This window comes from Strigops habroptila, chromosome 1 (assembly GCF_004027225.2).
Source record: "Strigops habroptila isolate Jane chromosome 1, bStrHab1.2.pri, whole genome shotgun sequence".
Lineage (NCBI taxonomy): Eukaryota > Metazoa > Chordata > Aves > Psittaciformes > Psittacidae > Strigops > Strigops habroptila.
Genome location: NC_044277.2, coordinates 122,550,848 through 122,573,428, shown reverse-complemented (window position 1 = coordinate 122,573,428; position 22,581 = coordinate 122,550,848). Strand labels below are relative to the sequence as shown.

Below are 22,581 nucleotides of genomic sequence, written 5' to 3'. Positions count from 1 at the left end.
GACCGGGGATCTCTGGCTCTTAAAGGACATTGAAAATGTAACAACTGCTGTCTAGATGTACAAGCCTGGCCACGTAACAGGAAATAATTTTAAGCAGCATACCAAGCATCCTGGAAGTCTCCTTGTTTAACCTACCAGTATTCATCTATCAAATTTCATCTGCAAGGACTGCACCTGGATGTAGGCTTTACTCTCCTCCTGAGCCCAGAGAGGAAAAACCAAACAAAAAAAACCCCAAAACCAACTCCCAGAAATTCAAAGTCCAGAGCAAAGCAAGCTGAAACACAGCTGAGCTTTCAGAACACCCTGACGCCTGGCTGTGAGATGTCACATTCATCAGTATGGGTGCACGGGAAGGGGAAGAGATTTAATTGTACATTTCAAGCAAATGTGACATAAAAAAGATTTAAGCAAAGTTACATTTTCTGAACAGTCGTGGCAACACCTATATAAACCCCAGCTGTTTACTAGTCATAAACTGCTTATTAAGACATGACTTTAGTTGACTCTGAGAAGTGTGTAACTGTAATGTCTAATTCAATCGGATGTGACAATGATAAAGCAATATAATACCTAGACCCGAGCCATAGTTCTACTAAAAGATGCTCTTTGAAAAGTCTAACTAGATGCAGTGGAAATGTGTTCTAACATTAATATGGAGTAGGAAAAAAAATCCAATGTTTGGACACAGCAACTGCAATCTCAGATATATGCACTACTCTGAGTAACAAATAAGAGCATTGCTTATATAATTGCCTTTACTGCATTTTTGCTACACGATGAAGTATTTGTACATTAAGTGACATTATTCTGATTGTCAGAAAAAACTTATAGAGCTTGTTTGACTATTGAAGCTCTTTTTTTTTTTTTTTTTCTTGCCTCTTCTACTCTCCTGAACCGATTTAAAAGAAGCTCTTGGTAGAGAACTAGTGAATGTATGCGATAGTTCCGCTTATTGCTGTGGTATATCACAGCTGCCCCTTCCAATAACAACAAAAATCTATTATGAAAATTTTCTCTCGGTTAAATTACCACCAAAAATTCTTGGCAGGGATATTGCGTGTTTATCTATACCAGCAAGAGAACTGGCCCCAAAATGTTTATATTGTATCTCAGTCAGACACAAAGGCTATTGCAAATTCCCCCTAATCTGGAAATACATTTTGCTTCCCTCAGAAGGGCACTCAGTGCAAAATCTGTGAGCCTTATTAACGTCACAATTTTTAACTGCCACCTTCCCACAACTTTTACCTTGGGTGCCTGATAAATAAGGATTTAAAATTACAGATGCAAGTCAGGTGTTTTGTAGATTCAGCTATGTGTCTTTTCTCCCTCCCAATTTAGTGAAGGACCAACTTCTAAGTGATTTATTTATGACACCATCAACCTACTACTTTGCTGTTCAGTGACTTTTTTTTATGATTTGTTATAAATATAATAAATCAACTCAATTCAAGGTGCTCGAGTGGCAATGATGGTCACCCTTCTGTGTTTTGAAGAAGGTCAAGAAGAGCCATATTCTTTTGACAGAGAATTTACAGTAATTTTACTGGAAAGTTACAATGAACGTCAATATTCAGTTCAGATCCTGTGTGCTCTAATATGAAGGGGCTTTAAATCTTGTAAAAATACATATATTAGTAAACAGAAACTCGTGACATACAAGCCAAGAGTGGCAAATGAGGTAGTGTTGTCCTTTGGTGGAATCTCACTGCCGCAGGTGAAATCCCCCTTATCCTACAGAGATGTAATACAGCATAAATAGACCAAGTCACCACTAAGAATAAATTAAATCTCATTTGTATTACATGCAACTCTAGCAAAATATATGTCAATCCTTTTCAAAGCTATTTCCCAAAGCCTCTTACTACTAATGCCAGAGGAAAAGAAAAACAGACAGCATGTATATATTTCATATGTGTATGCATACTGCTATGCATACACAAACAAAGTAGGTTAAATCTTTTTCTTTCAAGCCAGTTATATTGTAATCTAAATACTGCAGCAAGCTGTAGGATAGCAGTGCACTGCAAGCATTGTTCAACAAGTTAAGGAAAAGTTAGTTTTCAATTTCCAAGAGGAAGGGTGGTGACCTATAAAGTTGTAAAGGAAACCACTCACAGGGTTATTTCAATACCCTTGCTAAAAACAGTCCCATGGAATTATAAGAGTCTCTTCCTCATCCTGCTCAGAACAATTGGAAAATTACAGATCATTTAAAATACACTAATTTAATAGATTAAAAAATACAATTGATGGAGACAAATAACAGTTCTCACTCATGGAATTGCCCTGCTCATTTCTCCGATTTCTCTGGTAGCTGCATCTGGATTTAGCTAGTGGAAAGAATGTCTCAAATTATGTAACAGGTACACTTAAAATGTGTTACAGATCCGGAGCGGTCATTCTCTCCTGAAGACTTTTCAGTTTATCCTAAAGTCATTGGGGACAGGCTTAACTTATGCAAAAATTGATTGCTAGAACCTTTGGGGTGAACAACATCAGACTGGATTTGACATAAACTGATGGATTTTTTTTTTTCCTGCTATGTGATCAGATAAAATCTAAAGTAAGTGCTACACAAGCATTTAGTAAAATAAAGGACAATGATAAAACTGGGCTTATATTGCTTACTGTAATATCTTCTACAATTTATTCATCACAGGGATTTGTGCGGTAAACATAGCATCATATTCCTTCTTAGCCCCCAGTACAATTATCTGCACTAAACCCAGCAAGGTAGAGCATACTGTTAGCTACAATTTAACAGGCATAGGGGGAATAAAAACAAGGAGAGAAATATTTGTATTTGTAAAGAAATGCATTGTGACATACAGCACAGCAGCAAGCACAACACCAGCAGATACTAATACAGCCACTTCCCCCCCTCTCCCTTTACATCTGATCCCTCAGTAAACACACAGCTGCAAACACTTGAGGTACAAAACAATGTGTGCCTTAACTTATCTGTGACAAAGCAGGACTTTAAAATCTTCCAGATCTGTATTACTTCCTTCATAAGGTCTGGCCTTGTCCTCTGCATTTCAGAAGGACATTGATTATTCACTAATGCAGCTGTAGTGCCTGGGCAGGTAACAGCATGCCAGGGAACAAGTTTATTGGGCAGATGACTCCACAGATACACAGAGCAAAGGTTTGCTCCAGAGGACATCAGCACAAATTTGGCATTGTGGTATTAGCCACAAAATCCTGCACTATTAATCCAGGTGAGAGAGGAGGATTCATTTCCAACTTGTCCTACTGATTCTTCTTCTGGCAGCTTATTTCTGTTTTGCAGAAGGGCGCAAGAATTTAAACTAATGAAACTGGTTTCTTAGGAAACAGACTGGCCATACATCTTTTTTCCTTAGTGCTCTGGTTTCTTTTTTATAACAGAGATGATGAACCTACAACTGCTAAAGCTCAATGATAAGAGGCCTCCTTTTAGTGATAGAAAACTTGATTAAATAAATGGCCTTTGTGCTGTCTTGTTTCAACGCTGGAATGTGTGAAAGTTAATTCCTGGGGAGGGGGGGAAGGGTAAAATTCACACGACTCAGAAATAGCCATATAGGATACCTGGCAACTCAGCGCATACTGGTTTTAAAAAGCTGCAGCAGAGCCCTGCATCACCAGCTAGAACTTGTAAACTTACCCACCAGTAAATCAGGGCCAAGGCCTTACATTCTGTAACACCTACCTCTGAAGGCACTTCCTGCTTGCTCCAATTGGAACCGGTTCCAGTTGCTGCGATAACACTTTTTACTCCTTGTAGTAGATACTGAACTCCAGCGCTTCTCATCAGTTTATAGTTTAAAGGCAGACACAGCCCCACAGCATGCACCACACCAGCACTTTCTATCTCCCAATCACTTAATTCTCCAACTGATAGGTGTGCTTTAATTATACCACAGTCTTCTACAGGTGACACTGTCTTCACTGCTGGGAACATACAGAGTTCACCACCACCACCTTTACTTGCAGGTTATCACTTGGCATTCAATGTACACCTTACCAAAGTGCCTCCTTTCCTCTTGATTTATGGTTCGGTTTTACAGGAACCTGCCGTTACTCCCCTTCTGGCAAGGGCACAATGACAGATGGCCCCTCTTCTGCCTTTTCTCGTGCTCTGCAGCCACAAACATCCCTTCACCTTGCGGCTGGCAGGGACAGCACACGGTGCCCCCATCCGCGGGACTGGGCCCACCCCTGGCAGCGCCGGTGTCACACGCGGGGAGCACATGGCTTCGTTTGGGACACTGGCAGGGAGAAGTTTTACTTCTTTGAACACAACCAGAGCCGCTCCGGGCGGCTCGCTGGCCTGGCCCCGGTTGCTCTCCAGCTGGGTGCCCCGCCGCCTCCCCCGGCTCCGGTACCTTCCTAAGGACCGCTCGCAAGTCGTGGTGCTGCGGCCTGTCACCGACGCATCCCGCCGCCCAGCGCCCGCCGCCGCCCAGCGCCATGGTCACCGGCACCTGCCCGGTCCCCTCCGCTCCGCGGGGAGAGGGCCGCCGCCTGGCCCGGCGAGCCTTAACGACAGCACTGCACCGCCCCGTCCCGCCCCCAGCTCCTCTGCCCCGCTGCAAGCCACGGCATGCTCTCCGGTTACCGACAGGTTTTCTTTAATGACAGCGAACAGCCATGAAGCGACCGATAAACGGGTGGCGAAAGCGGCGCCGCGAAGCGAAAGGAGCCGGCCAGGCCGGTGTCAGGGGCAGCCGGCTCTGCCGAGCGAGCGACGCGGGGCTCGGCTGCTTTCGGGTGAGAAGGTTCTTTATTTTTGTGAGGAAAAGGATTTAAGAAAAAATTAGAAATCCGCTCCTGTGCTCGTTCAACACGGACCGGCGGCGGTGGGGACACGCTAGTGACTCCCTATGGGTACAAGTGTCTGCACCGATCGCAGGCGCCGGATTGGGTTTCCCTAAGCGATGACACAGCCTCCCTTCTCCTTGAAGGGGTTCTTGTCCTCGGGAACCCCCTTTACCAGCGGATCCTCCCCCGAGCGCTCCTCGATGTAGTTCTTGATCTCTTCAGAGCACTTGGACACCTCGTGACAAAGAACAGAGAAGCAGCGTTACCGTGCACATCCCAATCAAATACACAAGATCTGAGCACAAAGCCAGCACTAAGCATGTGCAGACTCAGCTTCCTTCCACTTTTTTACAGCCCAGTGTTCACAGAACGTGTGAGTACCACTGGGAATGTGTATGCCGCTCAGAACAGTACTTGCTGCATAGTTAAACTGGCTTTTTTTTATTTAAAATAAAACAATAAAAGGGTTTTAAGATGTGGATCACACCCTCCATCAGCATCAGCATGACTTCTGGTCAATGGGTTCAAGATTGAGAACTTTCAATTCAATTTCAAAGTCGATATAACTTCAAGTGTTTTTCCCAAACAAAGCATTCAGCAATGATTTTTCAGTGGTAATACAAGTTCTCACCTTGCGGTTCTATAATAGCTACCATAGGGTCTTGAATGGGAGTAAAGATCTGACTGGTAAAGACAATTTACTTACAGGTTACCTGGGGTTATTTTGACCAACGGTTAATAAAACAGCCTGTTGTGTTACAAGAGAGCATAATATGCATGACACTCTGCTTGACACTCATAGTAGGTTAGCACTGGTGTAGGTAAGCCCACAGAAAACCCGCCTAGGAAGAAGAAATGGGTTTAGTTTTGTTCACTGAGACAGGAGGGAGCGCATGCAGCACATATAGTGACAGTGCCAGTGGAGCCTGAGGGTGCACAAGCAAATCCCACCAGCTCTAGAGGATCCTTGTCCATGCACACCTCTCAGTTTCCCTTCCCTGTCAGCAGGAACTGTCCTTAGGTGCTCAAATACGTGACATGTCTGAGGTCAGGCTCCTGACTCTGTCCCCACCTCCTTCCTTCCCACCCGTAATCCTGCAGAGGCACAGCAGTGCAGAGTCAGCAGCAGGAACCAGCTGCTGGCCAGGCCACCAGATGACTAGTATTTCTAATTTAAGGCCTCCCGCCTTCTTTGTTAATTATATTTTACTCCATAGGTAAAATCATAACAAGAGAACCAATGAATTTACCTGCTGTATTAGAGACCAACAGAGTGTGGCCTGTGCAAAATTAAGCTTTAAGCCACCAGAAAGAACTCAGTGTTAGTTCCCAATTAAGTGATGCATAAAATAAGGTCTAACTACTTCTAGCTGCCTTACAGCAAAGAATTTGGACATACAAATCCTGTTACTCATGCCTCATACTGTCGTAAAGTTGTGCTGCAAGGTGTTTGCAGGACCATGGTTTATTTTACTTCAGTCAGCACTATGAGGGTCTTTTTCACATATAAAAAAAAAATGCCTGCTTAAATACACATTCAGACACTTTAATTAATTTGAAAAATTATTCAAAAGAACATTTTCTCTTAGTGCTGTAAATGTATAGAAAAGGGTCAAGAAAACTTTGGCAAAGTGTTTTTACTTTTGGTAACAACAGAAGTGTGGCTTCCGCATTTCCCTGTCCCTGTAATAGCCATACAGGTACCAGGGGACCGTGACAACCACAACACAGATTACATTCTCACAGTGAGACTTCCTCTATAATGTACTATTAAAATTGAAGATGTTGTCTGCGCTTTACTACAGGTGATTTGAAAATACTCATTTTCCTGAAGTGATCAGGCTTTTGAAAAATAGGCAAGAATTTTAAATTATTATTAAAATCAAAATCTGTACATCCTACAGAGTGTATTTCAGTTGTTCGGGAGCTCTCTGAGAGATGACACAGACATCTACAGTACTTGGTTCTGGAGCCCTCAGTACTGCTGGAGCTTTAGACTGTACTGTAACATCCACAGTCACTGATACCTGACAGCTAAAACTTCATGTGGCTTTCTTATTTTACGGGCTAAACACCTAGACGTGCAATTTCACCAACGTGACTAATGCCACTGATGCCCTCATATAAAGGTATTTTTAGTCCTAACTAGAAGTGTTTGTTCAGATGTAGTTTGCTTATATTGGCATGCAGAATAAAAAAAAAAAAAAAAGAATATTAAAGAAAATTAGTATTAGTTTTATCATGCAGCGAGATCAGTCCTGCATGTCTTTCATCTATAGAAAATGTGCAAAAATACAAAATTTCCAGTGGACACCATTTCACCTGCAGAAAGGAACGATCAGTGTGAATGACTCAAAGTCCAGTGTTTCTATCAGGCGAGGCAGGATGGATGGATGGATGGATGGATGGATGGATGGATGGATGGATGGATGGACGGAGGCCCAGCACCAGCACTCCCTGGATCCTGCCCTCTGCCCTGGAGCCTGCCGTGAGAGGGGAGAGGGCGGCCGCAGCCCCGCAGCTTCTCCCTCAACTCCGCGGGTGCGGTGCGGTCCCGGACGGGACGGGACGGGAGCAGTAAGGGGACAGGGAGCGGTGCCCTAGGAAGGCTTCCCGCCGCACAGCACCCCCTCACCTGGCACTGCCAAGTCTCAACGCGTTTTATAGAGGAGGGGAATTGAGCTTGGCGCGCTCCTCCCTCGCCAGGGAAGGCTGCTTTGTGTTGGCACTGGGCTCCAGGAACTCGCAAGGGAGGAGAAGCCACAGGCGCCAAATGCAACGGGAGCAGCCGCAGCCGGCAGGCCCGTGTCGGCCCCTCGCGCGCCTTGTCCCGGGGACGGCGCGCCCCTTCCCCCCGCTCCACGGCCACCCCCATGAAGGACCAGCGCTCCTGCACGGCACTAGCGGTGAAACGTCGCCAGCGCCGTCCCCGGTCCCGGCCCCAAAGAGGCTGACAGGACCCGCCGGTGCAAAGCGCGGCCGTATCAGGGCTGTCCAGCGAAGCGGCTCCCCAAGCCCCGCTGCCCCTGCCTCCGCCGGGCCCGCCTCGGAGGTACGGGGCATTCCGGCTCTGCGCTTGGGCCGCCGCACCCGGCCCCGCCGCCTGCCCGACGTGCTCCCTTTCCCCCCCTCCGGGCGCCGTATAAGCCCCCGTAGCCCGCCCGGGGAGTAACGGCTTCTCCCCGCTCCGGCCTCGGCGCTGCCGTCCGCCCCGGCGGCCGGACAGCCTTTCTCCGCGGCCACTCACCGGCTGCCTCTCCAGCTTCACTTCTTTCCGGAGCTGCTCCACTTCCATTTTCAGTTTGTCCTTCTCGCTCAGGTCCTCGATGTTGATGGCTGGCATCGTCTACACTGCCAAAGCGCAGAGGGAGGAAGGGGACAGGGTTACCTCTGGGCAGCGAGGGCGCCAGGGCCGGAGCCCCCGGGCGGGCGCGGGGCGGTGGGACGGTGGGACGGTGGGACGGCGGGACGGCGAGGTGGTGGGACGGCCGCCCTGGCCCGCCCCTGGGCTCACTTACACGGTGCCGTCCGGGCTGCCCCGCTGCTCCGCGGCGGCCGCTTCCTCCCCGGCGCGCCTGGCGCCCCTTCCCCGGCCTTTAAACAGCCACACTAATCCCCCCTAACCGGATTAGAGCCCGCCGCCGGCCCCGGCCCCGCTGCCGGGCCGCCGAGGCGTTGACACGGGCCCTGCCTGCACAGGGAGGGTCCGGCCACTCCGGAGCGGCCCTGGGCAGGGCGCTCGGCCCCGCCGCCCGGCCTCCCGAGGGGCAGCCGGCGGCAGGAGCAGGGAGCTGCAGCGGTCCTCCGGTGTCGGCATTTCCCCTACCGCTTCACAACCACCGTGGGGCAAAAGCAGCAAGGTCGGCCCAGTGTTTTGGCCCAGCAGTGAGGTCTTGGTCCCCTGCTACCTCCTTCTGCTCCTCCTGGCCCTCGCGGTGATTCTTGTTTGCCTCCAACACCAGCATTCCTGGGCTCCGTGCTCCTCTGCCCAGCAGCTAAGGCAGCAGCAGGTAGTTTGCATGGGCACATTCCTCCATACTTGTGCATTACAACTACAAATGGACTGGATTAAAAGGTGGAGAGGGGAAGGAACCACTCTCAGGTCAAGTGTCTCGGCAGACGGCCAGCCTGTCAGTAGTAGGCAGCAACTTTTGTTGGTAGCTATGTCTGCAAAACAGAATTGCAGCTGTGCATGAGAGGGCTGTTGTGCCCAGCCTGCAGCAAGTGTCTCTGGAGTCATGGAGTCAACTGGTGTTGAGGATGGAGCACTCCCCATAAGGGGAGTGATGGGTTCAGAAAACACAAAAGGAGCTAGGAAATTCTTCTCCTGTGGCTGCTTGGACTTTCGAGGTCTAGATCCCAAATAGGGCACTATGCTTTTTTGAAACAAGGTGGTCCCCTGTGCATCTTCTGATCCTAACAGCTGCTCTCCTGCAATACCAGTGGAAGCAGAATTCATGACCTTTTAAACTGAACAGAGCTGCAGGCCATTAAAATGGGCCTGTTGAGTCCTTCTGTTATCTGGCACTTCAAAGGTCCTTATAGCCACTCACACCTCCCTATTTCCACCTCTGGCTTTTCCACTTACAGACATTCCTTTCTACTCTTCCCACTCACCAGATGTAAGCAGCTGTCAGCAGCATGCAAGATCTATATCTTTCTTCTCCACTGCTGCTCCTACAGTGCTTTTGGGCTTTGCATTTGTTTTATTTAGGCAGCTAACTAAAATCAGTTCGTCTTCCCCTCCCTCTGGCTATTATCTCTCACTTCTCAGTTGTTGGTATGCAACTTCTACAACCCCATCATCTAGACTGGCAGCTGCATCCCCAAACCCCACCAGCTGCTGGTCCTGGTGCCAGACAAAAGGGGAGGAAGGAGCTGGCAGACCAGGGGCTCCAGGGAGCCAGGCCTGTTGGTGGGAGCAGAAACACTGTGGTGCAGAGAGGCAGAGAGTGCGTGGGGTGGTGGTGACAGGTGTAGGGTGCAGGAGTGAGCTGATGGTGGGCTCTGGCACACAGTTAATGTGGTTCGGGTGGGACGGACAGCTGCAGCTTGGTATTGATGACCCTGAAATGGTGAGCTGTCTGCTGACGTGACTAGCTCCACTGATGGCAGCGAGTAAAGGACTTCATACCACTTGCTGTGCTAGTTCTTCTACTCTAGTTCATCCATTTTTACAGATATTAGCCTAATCTAAGTGAGCTTTGCTGTTCCAGCGAAGAAGCTGCTGAATAAACACTGCACTCTGTTGCAGCACTGATGGAGAGGTGGGTTCAGCTCAAACTTTGATGTGTATGTGCACAGAGGAAATGGGAAATAGGGAAAATGTTATTTGCATGACAGCATTCATTTTGCTGCTGTTGTTTAAAGTGGCATTTCAATGACTTTCACTGCAATTCCAACAAAATCCAATGAAAACTAAAGGATATCACTCTAGTCATATTAAAATCACTTGAGAGTTTCCTAATATTAGAAAGACAGCCTTTTGACTTTTTTTTCTGGAAATATAAAATGTGTCTTGTTTGTGTGTTCTTTCCTACCAGAGGGACATAAGCTTTATACCAGTTGCTGTGCTTAATAAGCTGAACAAACCCCTAAAAATGAGGACACTTGTTGCTAACAGTTGTAGCTATAAGATTCTAAAACATGGCAGATGTGTCCTTTGGTGATGCCTCAAACTGTACCTTTTTTTTTTCACTAAAGCACCCACTTATCCTTTGGCAACTGGGGATTCTAAAAAAAGGAACAGTGCTGAAGAAGGAGGGATAGGTGCCGTTCATAGCTTCTCAGAGGCCACATAGGCAGGGTAGGGATTAAATTTGCTCCTTTTCTTGGCTTTATGAAAAATAAAATTATATCAGAAAACTAGGTTGTAATCCTCCACAGTAGAAGAAAAGCAGAGAAGCCATGGAGAGAAAGTCAGTTCCTGAAATAATCAGATTGGTATGAAGTTCCTCCTCCTTTTAGCCTGTACAGATTGTGGCTTCTTTCCTGCAGGCCACAGATTTCCAGGGCCCTGTATCACAATCCCATCGAGGGCAGTGCCTGCCTGAAGGACTGGGGCCCAGCACGGTTGCTGGAAAGGGAGCGGAGGAGAACAATAGGAGATCAGATTAGTTTATTGTTATCTATAGAGCGCCTAATTTGCAGCCACTCTTATCTCCCTTACTGTAGTAAATCTGGAGTAAACACTAATTAATGTAATGTCTCTAATAGATTAGAGAGGGAAAGTATGCGGTTCTCTGCTTACCCCCTCCTCCCCCAGATCACACCGGATTACCTGGTGGGGTTAAAATCTACGGAATAAAACAAGTCATGATATTTCCTGAAACCCAGCTCTCTTTGAACTGGCCAGAGATTTCAACCATTCAGCCCCTCGGATTTCCCGGGAGCCCAAACCAGCCGACGATGCCTTAGTTTTCTCAAGTTCATTGGCGTTATACACAAAGGTATTAAAGTAGTAACGTGGGTTTGTTGGTGATATCTCTAGCGGCACTGCCTGTACTTGACCCGGCTGAGTCAGGACCTTCCGGAGGGTCCCAAGATTGGGTTTCAGGGTCCCGCCGCCCCTTGCCCGGAGCCTCCGAACAGGGAGCGGCCACCATGGGGGCGACGGCGAGGGGGGAGAGAACTTTCGCTAAGTGGCCCGTCCCGGATTTCCCCGTGATTAACAGGAAATGTTCTTTGAGCATCATCCCGTAATGTGAGGGGCTCGGGGGGGGACGGGAATACACGGACGGGGACGGGACAGCTGTGGACCCCTGCCAGCTCCGCAGCGGAGAACCCTCCGCCCGGCCCCGGCTGCTCCCCCAACCGTGGGACCCCGACGGCGGCGGGGCGGGGGCTGCCCGCGCCCCTCGACGCTTGGGCTCACGCAGGCGCGCAGTTTGCCGCGCCCCGGTGACGGCCGGGTCACCGGGAGCTGCTGCCCCGCTGAATCAGACCTTCCCCTCCCACCACATGCGCAAGGAGGGAGGCGGCACAGGGAAGCCGCCCCGGCGCATATAAAGCGCTGTCGTCGGGCCGGGCAGCACCGTCGCTGCCGGGACCCCGCTGCCACCCACCCACCCGCCAGCCACCGCCGCGACATGGCCGCCGGCTGCCGCCTTCCTCTGCCCGCGCTGCTGCTGCCGCTGGCCTGCGCGGCCCTGGCCCCGCGCACCCTCACAGGTAGGAGCGGGCGCTCGGCGGGACCCCACGGGCGGCTACCGGGGCCGGGGCCTCCTCCGCCGCCGAGGTGGCTTCAGCCCCGTTCACTGGTGTCTCCCGCAGAGAAGCAGCGCCTCTGCCTGCTGCCCCCGGATGACGGGCCCTGCCGCGCCCTGGTGCCGCGCTGGTACTACGACAGGTACACGCAGAGCTGTCAGGAGTTCACCTACGGCGGCTGCCACGGCAACGCCAACAACTTCCTCACTCTTGAAGACTGCGAGAAGAGCTGCTGGACCATCAAGAGTGAGTCCGGGGATCGGCCCCGCCACCCTCCCCGGTCCCGGGGGCTGACCCGTCGGGGCCCAGTTCCTTGGAGTGCCCCCAGGGTGGCGGGGGCTGGAGGTGCCTCTGCGAGCACTGGGGGTGGTGGTGGTGTGTGTACTGCTCGTGGGATGCTTTGCACCCACCTCATCGGTCACTCCTGCCTGTTGCAGCTTCTCCCTGACGCAGAGAAACCTAACTGCTAATTAATGCATTGAATTTCTCCCTGAAGTCTTTTCCCACTTTATTAAAGAATAGGTAGTGGGACAAGCAGGGACTTGCCTGCGGCCAGAGTAATAGTGTAGTCTCCACTACCATGGTGTTCAGTATGGGGAGCACAAAGGGTTTACAGAGGGTGAAATTATATTTCTTGCAGAAGTACCCAAATTATGCCGGATGGAGGCTGATGGAGGACCTTGCAGGAGTCATCTAAGAAGATATGCCTTTAACTTGAGCTCAATGAGGTGTGAGGAGTTCATCTATGGTGGCTGTTATGGAAATGGCAACAACTTCAGAGATTTGCAGTCTTGTGTGGACTACTGTCTGCCAGAGAAAAGTAATGGTTGTTCCAAGTTTTTAATAAAATAGATGGTTTGAAAGCGACCTGAAGATGATATTTTATTTGGTGGTTTCCTCTGGATACCTGTACAATGGTATTTTTGAAGACTTCTGTGAAGCAGATGTTTATATTGCCTGCAGATTTTTGAGTCACTTGTCTCTGCTGTTATTGAGCCGTGTTGGTTTACTGTGACCTTAAATATCCCCACGGCTGCACCCAACTGACCTCTTGACTTCTAGAGAGCTGTACATGTGTAATCTGAAGGGAAATAAGGTCGGAGATCTATGTTGTTGAGGCAGATGTGTGAGATGTTGTGGCAATCACGTTCAGGGAAGCGATATAAAGCCTTTCTAAAATTCAGGTCTGAGAGATGGTGTTGGGTGACTTGGATCTTTGGCACTCAACAGCTCAATTTGTGGTAGAAGTTTTTTCCCTGGCATGACTCTTCACTGTCTTTCCATATGAGCTTTAAAGAAGAAAGGTGGTAATTATGGCAGGTGACTGTAGCTGTATTGTCATAAATAACCAGGTTAATATCCAGTGTGAGATAGGATCTCTGAAGAAGAAAGATCTACCAGAATGTATAAAAACTGTCACTGCCTAAGCTTTATTAGTGTTTGATGAGACAGTTATGTTTGGCTGATGACAGATTGTCATCATCCTCTTAGGTGAATGCTAAATTATTTTTCTCTATTGCACATCCAATAAATTGATAAAAGGTCTGCAGCAAGAAAGGAAACTTTTTCTGAGGCAAAATGAAATATGATTTTTGTGAAGAAAGTGATGGGCTTGTACTTTTTGCTGCAAGTGGGCAGGATTTGCTGGCAAAATCATAGCAAGGATAAAGAAAATAATGCCTTTTTCCTCTACAGAGGTCTTTCCACTAGAATTATTGTTATATATCGTTATATATTGTTAGATACTGTGTGAATATCTCAGCTATTGTATGTATGGCACCACAAATGGGGAAAGCTGATAAATTTCACTTGTGGGATGGTAATCCTATTTTCTGGGTCTGTTCATTGCTTTCTCAATTTCGTAACTCAGAGGAATATGATGTAGGAGGTCTCTGAAGTCACTGGTAACAGTCATGTCAATTCAATGGGAAGAATGTTTAGCCACAAAATTTATTGCAGGGTAAATGTTAAGAAGCCTTGGCATAGAGATTACATTTATGTAATTTATTTTTTTCTCTCTCTCTCTTTTTTTTTTTTTTTATCCCATCTGTTTTTCAAGCTGGTCCCTCGCTATGCTATAGCCCAAAGGATGAAGGACTGTGTTCTTCTTCTGTGCCTCGCTATTACTATGACACCAAGACTAAATCATGTAAGGAGTTCAGATATACCGGCTGTGGTGGAAATGCCAATAACTTCGTTACTGAGATGGATTGCTACAATGTCTGCAGAAAAGGTAAGATTGTTTGTATTTTGTCAGTCACAAGCAGATAAAGCAATTCAAATACCAGTAAGAGGTACTCACAGCATGCTTTTACTCACCTTGGCTTGCTACAAGTGTACGTTTTTTGCATTTTGGACTCCATATTTTCAAATGCAGGAAAAATTGAGATGCAACACTAAATCCTTCTGACAAAAACTGTGTGATGTGGGATGATTACACCATTTTTAAATGAAGTGTAGAGAGGGGCACACAAAGAGACAAATTAATTTACTAGAGCCCACAAGGAATAAACTGTTTAAACTGTTCACTACCAGCATGAACACTAATTAAGGTATCATTTTCTTCTAGATATTTTTAAGTAGGATTAAAGTGAGTTGTGAAATAAATTTACTGTTTTCCTTCGCATTTTCAGCAGTTACCACCTTCCCCTGATTCCCTGCTGCCTGTTCCCATTTCCCATTCCATTACTAAAGATTTCTGCCTCATCAGTTGTGCTGTTTCTGTGTCTGTGGGGGGAAGGATTGGGAATGATAATTGATTTTTCTTAATTGTTTTGTTCAAATTTGGCTGTGCTTGGAAGCCAAAACAGTTGTGCTTTTACCTGCAGTCATATTTTCATACCAGCTATCTGAAGTTTTAGTACTCTAGTTTAATTCATTTGATGTGTAAATCAATGAGAGAAAGAAACGCATGGTTATATGTTCATTCCTAGAGCACGCAGGAAGCAGAGCCAGCACAGCATTTAAACAGTTGATACTAACAGGAAAAAAAAAAAAAAGGCTGTAGCTAGCATGCCTTTGGAAAAGAAAAGAAAAAAAGCCAAAAAGTAGCTCTAAGAGATGCACAGGGTCCAAGTACTTCAGTACTTAAGATGTGTAGTCAGAAGGCTTAAATCAGGATGTGATTCTTTAGTTCTGGGCTGTAAATCCAGGGCTGTGGCAAGGATTGCACGCTGAGCACAGTGCTCAGGAGTAAAAATGTTGTCTGCCAGTTAGTCATGACAGTAATATTTCTGTGGGTGACAAGCCTGAGTGTGTCTCTGCCATTCTAGTATTATAAGAGAGTCTTTAATAGTTAAGTCTATCTGAGGTGCTTGTGATTATCTAATTTGCATATATTACTACCTGGAAAATGGTAGGGCCAGGCTTCAGCCTAAGTGTGCAGAGAGAAGGAGGAGGAAGGAAACTGCCTCTTCAGTGTCTCACTTCTGTGCTCTGCCACTGCCTACACCCAGCCAGATCCACCTGGGGGTTTTTCCTTCCTTCCTCACTCTTTTGTGGAAAACAGAAGGAAATGCTGTCTTTCTCAACTAGAGCACCGTATAGCCAAACATAAAGGATCTCCTACAAGCTTTTTCACCAACTTGTGGATTTCACAATTCAGTAAGGCTTGGTATAACCAAAGCCCATAGTTAAGGGGATAATTGGTGCTAATTAATGTTGTGCTATACATATTCATTTCTATAGCTTGGGAGTGTACCACAGCATTAAGCAAATCTTCCAGGCAACTTAAGCCACTCCCTCTCTTCCACTCCCACAATTCCCTCCCCATTATCTTTCCTGTTCCTTTTGGAGTCTCAAGTTGAAATCAGTTGACCTTCACTGGGCAAATATACAACTGCTGTTTAAATCTATCCATAGCTTTTGGAATTAAAACTTTTCTGATTAATTTCATTTTTAAACAGTTTATTTTGGAAAAGAAAATAAATATGTTGGGGTGACAGTGAAACGATTGGTCACTGGCCACAGGGGCTCTGTCTGCGGGTAGATTGGTAGCATAAAGATAAAGATTTTCAGTCAAATTTGCAAAGTATTTGTATTCTCAACTGCACTCACACATTTCATGTAGCCCTTGTAAACATTATTCTAGAGTTAACCCAAATGTCTTTGAGGCTTCTGTGTGAAACCCAGTTCTGTGCAGAAACCTGAATAATTTTACCTTTTTGTCTCCCACAAGCACTCGTTACATTTTAGATTTAAATTCACTGTTGTTCTGAGAGATGCAGTAACAATCATTTTTCCCACCCCCCCCACCCCCAATAGAGCACTGTGTTTACTTCCATTTTGCTGTCACTGCAAAACAGCTGGAAAATACTTTGGTGCTTGCTGAGGAAAAGAACAGCAAAGTAGGGCTCTAGTGCCAAAGGTTGACACATTGGAAACCTTACAGTGTGTGAGAATAGGGTGTCCAGAACACATTTTACAGTTTCTGATACATTTGTTATTATTGGATCAACTGCTTAAACAGCATAATATAACACCCTCCCACCCCCAAAATAACCAAACAGTAAAGAGTAGTAATAGTTTTGTCATACTGTTTTCCTAACTGCTTCCTTTGCTTTCTTAGCAGGGACTCAGAAACCAGGAATCAACAAGCCAACGAATGTATTCCGCAAAAAAATGATGAGAAAACTGATTAAAAAACCTCAGACATACAACCCAAAGTCTTAAAGCTGATGTACACTTGGACGTTTTAAACACCTTCTTTTGATTCCACTTTCTTCTTTTGTAAGATAGTTTCCACACAGTTTATACACTGACATAGTTCTGTCTTTCAGAACTGCTTTTTATTTCCAAATTATACTTTATAAGGAACTGCATTTAATAGAAGAAGAATGAACCTAAGTTTGGTTCTTCTGCTCTGTTGTCTTTGCAGTAATACTTTGGCAAAGCCAGGTGTTTAGATTTCCATGTTTTTGTGGGGGAATGTTACTACTGCCTTGGGAAAATATTTCAGTTTTTACAAATAAGATTTGAAAAATCAATTGTCCCTTAGTATAACTAAGGAGAGGACAGAGAGAAATCTCTACCATGGATTTTTTTTGGTTTTTTAATATTTTTTTTTTTTTAGCATTCTCTGCTTACTAAAGAAAAGAAACCTTTCAAAAGTGTACTCAGAGATTTATTGCCCTGCCATTTTACATACTTCATCTCTATCATTAAAGTAGGCCGTCCTTTACAGTTACGTTCATAGTCAAGGCTTTCAGAAAAAACACTTGACAAACGCAATGAGTAAGCTACCTGAGTATTAAAATGGAAACATTACCATTACTTTTTCATGACATTTGAAATTTCTGCTAAGTTGCACTCCAGATCCTTGTCTGGCAGAAATCTGCATATTTTTATTGATTTTAGCAGAGCTATGCTGATTATATCTGCTGAGGATCTTGATGTTTGTGTTTATGCAGTGGCTGTTAAAGCAGAAAAGCAGAAGCTTCTGCAAATCTCATGTAATCCCTCTTTTGAGGCACTGTTGTATTTCTTGTGGTAGATTATACTTATGTTGATATTATTGCACCTTCTTTTATGTTTTGTATTTGAGCCATAACTGAATTTCAATTAATTTCACCTACAATGTTTTCTAAATACAAATTCATAAGTAATGTTAATAAAATGTTTTTGGGGAAAAAAGGAGAGCTTGTTCTGTCATTATCCTGAATTAGTTGTATACACCAATACGTGTAATGGAACCTATTATTTACTAATTATGACTCTAGCAGAGTTTAGTTGTCTCTTAAATCATTTCCTTACGCTGAGGTCTTTATGTGAAGAAAGCCAGTAAATTGCATTGATGTCATTCATCGCCAGCAGTTTTTATGGCTCAGCTGGCTCTCCTGAGAGAGCTGCTCTCAAAGGGGTGCTTAGTTAAGCTCATTGTCTGCTGCTGGGTCTCCTGTTTGATGTTACACTATCTGAAGAGCTTTTGTGTGGATAGCGGGCTATTTGCTTGAAATGACATTGGCTTTCAGTTAGAAAATTTCAGGTGTGTGCTTTGTCCCCATTTCAGAGGTGGAACATGATGGGGAAGCTAGTCAGCATTTGTTTTTCTCACTGATTTTTTTTTCTCTCGCCACTGAATTTTCAATTAAAGCAGTTGTCTGTGCTTTCCATAGTCTTTCTACCACTCAATTTCTGGTTCTTGATCTCAAAAAATCTTATATTAATCCAATGTTTAGTGCAGAATCTGACAGTTTTGTTTGTTTGTCCAAAACCTCTTCTCTGGTAACCAGCCTTCTAACAGAAACGGGGCCAATCTAACCTCCCTGTGGGAGACAGGGGCTACCCATGTCCCTTCCCTCAGACTGTGGATTTTGGCCATGCTGCTTAGAGCAGCAGCCCAGAGTGTCCCTCTGAATATTTTTTCATACACAGCACTATCATTTGAGTGACCCCAGCTGCATTTGTTGCAGATTTCTGACCATGACTTAAAAACTCACAAGCCTGTTTCAGAAGTCAAAGTTCAGTTTAAACACTGTTTTTAATTGTGGCTATCTTTTAACAGCACCACTGTGGGGTATAATCTCTGGTAACACATTTGAGAAATGGACTATTACTCCTTACATCTATGAGCCTTTGGCTTTTTAGGAGCATCTTGAGGTGGGATACAAAGTACCTGCAATTTAAAGGGAGCCCAAAATCTGAGAGTACCTCCATCTCACTTTGACTCTTCTGGTCTCAGATTTTTGTGCCTGATCACATGTCACTACATGTCCTGGCTAGTGTGGTACCCAGCTAGTGTCCTGGAAGGGATCCAAGAGTTTGATAATCTGCTCATGCCCTCTTCAGGGCTTCGCAATAGCTGTCTTGATGGACTGGACTCCATCCAGGGTTCCACAGCAGGCACTGTGGCCTTTTGTATTGTGGCTGTTCCACATGCTCTTTTTTTTCTTGAATACAATTCCAAACCCAAGGGTTTACGGCTAGGGTACTCAGTGAAATATAAGAGGCTTGGGGTTTAACCCCTTTTCTACCTGATACCAATCAGAAATTTAACCTAAACCATCTGTAATTCTTGCAGGGTTTTCTACTGAGCAGGCTGCAGAGTATTCTGGAGGACTGGGGGAAAGAAGAGGAAAGGGGAAGGCTGTGGAACGTTCTTTCAGTCCCTTAATGAACCTATTCCACTTTGTATGAATTATATCTTCTTTCTAGGTAAATGCCTTAATCTCTATTTAGCTGCAAAGAATTTCAGCTGCCTCTGTGCTGCTTTTGCTTCATGTTCTCATGTTACTCTAATACCCCTTCAGACTCCTGTGACTTTGACTAATCGAAATAATTATCATCTACAGCATTTTATATGACTCATGACTTACTTCCTTTTTCAGTTTGCTGATGAAACAACACTGGCCCAAGGTTGGGTCAACTGTTAGCATTTTGCCATGTTGAAAATTAATGCAGCCCATACCATCCTGCAAATTAACTTTTATTATAGTAGCCAGTGTCCAGCAGCTGGTATCATGTGTCACAGCGCAAATTTCTACTGCAGAGGAGGGAAGCAGTGATTATAATCAGCTGGGTTCATCTTGTCTTGCATAGGCAAACCTCCACTGAAACTCATGACTAGTGATTTGCATGGGACAGTCATATGTGTCACTGAAAGGTGGTTGCTGAAATAAGCAGATTTGATTTAACTCCATTCATTGCATAGAACATCACAGCTCTTTAACTTTCCATTGTGACCCATAATTCCAGTTCTTTTTGTAGTGATATCTTGTGAAGAACTATATTGAAGGCTATAAAGATGAAAATCTGTGCTGCTTCGTCATCCTTAATCTGTGACAATACTCAAGGAATTGCTTTGTAAAGTGTTTCCAGAGTGGAGGAGTGGTTTCATCTTTTAGTGGAATTTTAAGTGTCAAAAAAAAAAGAAAAAAGTTCCATGTGGAAACACTTTTTTTTTTTTTTTTTGTAATTGATAAGATTAAATGATGACAAGAAAAATGTCACCATATCTCATTTTAACTGTGATTTAACCAAATGGCTTTCTCACTGTTTCATACTTTAGGAGTAAAACAGTGATAAATTTGGTTTGTATACCTGGAGCCAGACTTCTTACTGCCAGAAGTGTCCTGTTTCCTCTATTGCTTCTTGTCAGCTGAGAGGGTGGAAAACTTACAACAGTTATTAAAAAAAAAAAAAAAAAGACACGATGGGCCACATTAATAACAACAATAATAATATCACTGAACTCATGTCTTAGATCAGAGGTGGAAGATCCTGTACCTAAATTTGAAGTCATCTGTACTGCTGAGGGCAGCTGTTGTGGATCCGGGCAGGGTTAAGTCTGTTCTACTAGATAAATGCAGTCCAGCTATGGTTATGTGAATCTGGAAGAACCACATAGCCAATGTGCCAGAATTATTATGCGTTTACATTAGTGTTATTGAAAGCACAATCTGCCTCATTATCTTTCTAGAAAGAAAGACTGTCACTGGTGATAATTAGCTCAGAGATACTTGCTTCTGTTGAAGCAAGCCTAATTTTTCAGTGTATGGTGGTCCTGTACAGAAATGTCTATCATCTGATAAATTACTTAATTGCTGAGGAGAAAGGGTGTTGATTGTAGTATATAAGGCCTAATGAACAGCAGTGGTATTAAAAAAAACCCCTATGTAAACAAGATGAATAAAAGCATGCTGTTTGAAGTGTCAGCAACTGATCACGAGCTGTGATTTCCAAATAAATGCCAGAGGAAGGAGCATTCCCAGCTCATGTCTGAACTATGCATAAAAGATCGAGAGTTCAGGCAAGTTAAAGACTAATTTATGAAATGTAAAACATTGTACCTATTATGTAGGAATAAAACACACTAATGAAGGTTCCCTTTTTACTGACCACAATTTCAGATGAATGTGGGCAAAATGGCTGCTCTTTCAGGCGCATCTGATTAGGTGCCTTATTGCTTTTGTGTGAAGGGTTTTAAATGCAATTTGAACTCAAAGTACATCACATTGTCTCACTTGACAGGGCCAAACTTCAAGCTGGTGAGCATATAGTGATATTAAGCCTTATTTTTTTCTCATGCTAGATCCTCATTAAAGGCCTTAATGTATTCAGTACAGATTGAATTCTTTCATATACCTGGCAGCTGAATTACAATGTTTTTGCTCAGTGAGGTTTCTTGGAGGTAAGGTACTACTTGCTTAGCAAGCAGCAAGAATGCAGTGTCTTTTCTAAGATGGCAATGCATGTTTAAATTTTTTAAAGCATAAAACTCATAGTAACTAATAAATGCGTATGAACACTATTCTCTATGGGGTATTTTTCTCTCTGTGTGTGGGAAGCAAGATAAAGAGGATAGATTATACTAATAAAAGCTATTTAAAAGAGTCAAGAGAGTAAAGGGTGAAAAATATACCTCATTATCAAACCAGAAAAAAGCTTTCCATCATCACACTAGTTTTCAACAAGGAAAATTTTGAGTTTTACTAACGTTAAAAAAAAAAAACTTTGTAAAAATGCCTCCAGTAGAAAGTAGTAAGACTAGCAAGACTTTTCGCCCGCCCCCTTTTTTTTCTCTCTTAGAGTGGGAGGGAAGTCTGATGAGAAAAACAGTGATTACAAACGGTATTTACTGCTCTCATGGATCCTGGCTGCTGCACTGGAGCACAAGGAGCCTGTACATTTCCTGCTGTGCCAGCCAGAGGCACTCTACCATGATTTCAACAAGTCCTGGAGTGAGTCCAAAGGCTCCAATAACCTCCTTGAAGTGCAGAAACATATTCTTGCACAGAGAAGCATCCTCCTGCACAAGCATAAGCACATGTATCTGATTTACCTGAGCTCTTTGTCAATGTTCGTCAGTGCGTGCAAGCAAATAAATAAACCAAGGCTAAGCAAAAAAATCCCGACCTTTATTTCAGTGCTCACACGGTTGCTGGATGTATGATGTGAATGATTGTGTGCTCTGGTAGGGCAATAGGTTCCTTTCAGGTGGGAAAGGAAACTAACTCATTTCTTTGCTCCAGTATGTCTTCAAATGGGATTAGGACCAAAACTGCTATGAGGCTTGTTATATAAAAATGCTGGAAAATTCTGTTCTAATATTAAAGGCATTTCCTTGATAAGGTTTTCTCAAAACTAAATTTTTCAAGAATCTTTTTTTAAAATCTAAAGCAATATTCAGATAATTATGTCACTGTTATGAAAGTGACACTTAGAATAGGTGTCTACTGTTGTATAACATATCAGAAGGAATAGAATTATTCTATGATTCTATGATAATTAGAGGTTGGTTTATGTCGAAGGAGGCATTTTTAAATCTCCTTAGTTTGGCTTAAAATCATCAGATAACTTGGATATTCTTCCTTCTGATATATTATACATTAGTAGATACCTGTTTTAAGTGTCACTTTTGTACTGGCAATTAATCTGCATTCCTAAACTGATCTCATAATAACAATTTTACATCCTTCTAGTGTGAATTAACCTAAGCAGTACTAAAACAAAACTGTGCAGTATGAATCACAATAATTTGTAATTCTCATAAAACTATTTAAAGCTACAAACACTTGAAAAAAAGTGTCACTGAAGTAGAACTCATTCTGGTTTTCAATTTTGTAT

At 44.4% G+C, this 22,581-nt stretch overlaps 3 protein-coding genes across 10 annotated transcripts in view; 1 reads left to right on the top strand and 2 right to left on the bottom strand.

Moving 5' to 3' along the window:
* LOC115607319 (probable acyl-CoA dehydrogenase 6) overlaps nucleotides 1–4,463 on the bottom strand; it is an 84,514-nt gene extending 80,051 nt beyond the window's left edge. The window contains 1 exon segment of the mRNA XM_030484517.1: nucleotides 4,377–4,463. Coding sequence (XP_030340377.1) covers nucleotides 4,377–4,463 — 87 coding nt within the window.
* A 142-nt stretch (nucleotides 4,464–4,605) lies between these two features.
* LOC115610614 (guanine nucleotide-binding protein G(I)/G(S)/G(O) subunit gamma-11) lies at nucleotides 4,606–12,155 on the bottom strand. 6 transcript variants are annotated; one of them, XM_030492417.1, is made up of 3 exons: nucleotides 12,022–12,155; nucleotides 8,060–8,163; nucleotides 4,606–5,047 (listed from the first exon to the last, which is right to left on the bottom strand). In XM_030492417.1, exons 2-3 carry the CDS (start codon nucleotides 8,153–8,155, stop codon nucleotides 4,922–4,924), a joined length of 222 nt encoding a protein of 73 aa, XP_030348277.1. In that variant the 5' UTR covers nucleotides 8,156–8,163; nucleotides 12,022–12,155; the 3' UTR covers nucleotides 4,606–4,921. The 6 variants fall into 6 exon arrangements, with proteins under 6 accessions (XP_030348277.1, XP_030348295.1, XP_030348286.1 ...); XM_030492435.1 differs by having other exon boundaries at nucleotides 11,975–12,150; XM_030492426.1 differs by lacking the exon at nucleotides 12,022–12,155 and adding an exon at nucleotides 8,639–8,870.
* On the top strand, nucleotides 11,504–21,863 carry TFPI2 (tissue factor pathway inhibitor 2). Of its 3 annotated transcripts, none has more exons than XM_030492370.1 (6): nucleotides 11,504–11,982; nucleotides 12,085–12,264; nucleotides 12,662–12,838; nucleotides 14,078–14,251; nucleotides 19,037–19,170; nucleotides 21,544–21,863. In XM_030492370.1, the coding sequence occupies exons 1-5, from the start codon at nucleotides 11,901–11,903 to the stop codon at nucleotides 19,150–19,152; spliced, it is 729 nt and encodes a 242-aa protein (XP_030348230.1). In that variant the 5' UTR covers nucleotides 11,504–11,900; the 3' UTR covers nucleotides 19,153–19,170; nucleotides 21,544–21,863. The 3 variants fall into 3 exon arrangements, with proteins under 3 accessions (XP_030348230.1, XP_030348222.1, XP_030348237.1); XM_030492362.1 differs by having other exon boundaries at nucleotides 11,551–11,982; nucleotides 12,659–12,838; XM_030492377.1 differs by lacking the exons at nucleotides 19,037–19,170; nucleotides 21,544–21,863 and adding an exon at nucleotides 16,586–17,652 and having other exon boundaries at nucleotides 11,565–11,982; nucleotides 12,659–12,838.
* The last annotated feature ends 718 nt before the right edge of the window (nucleotides 21,864–22,581 follow it).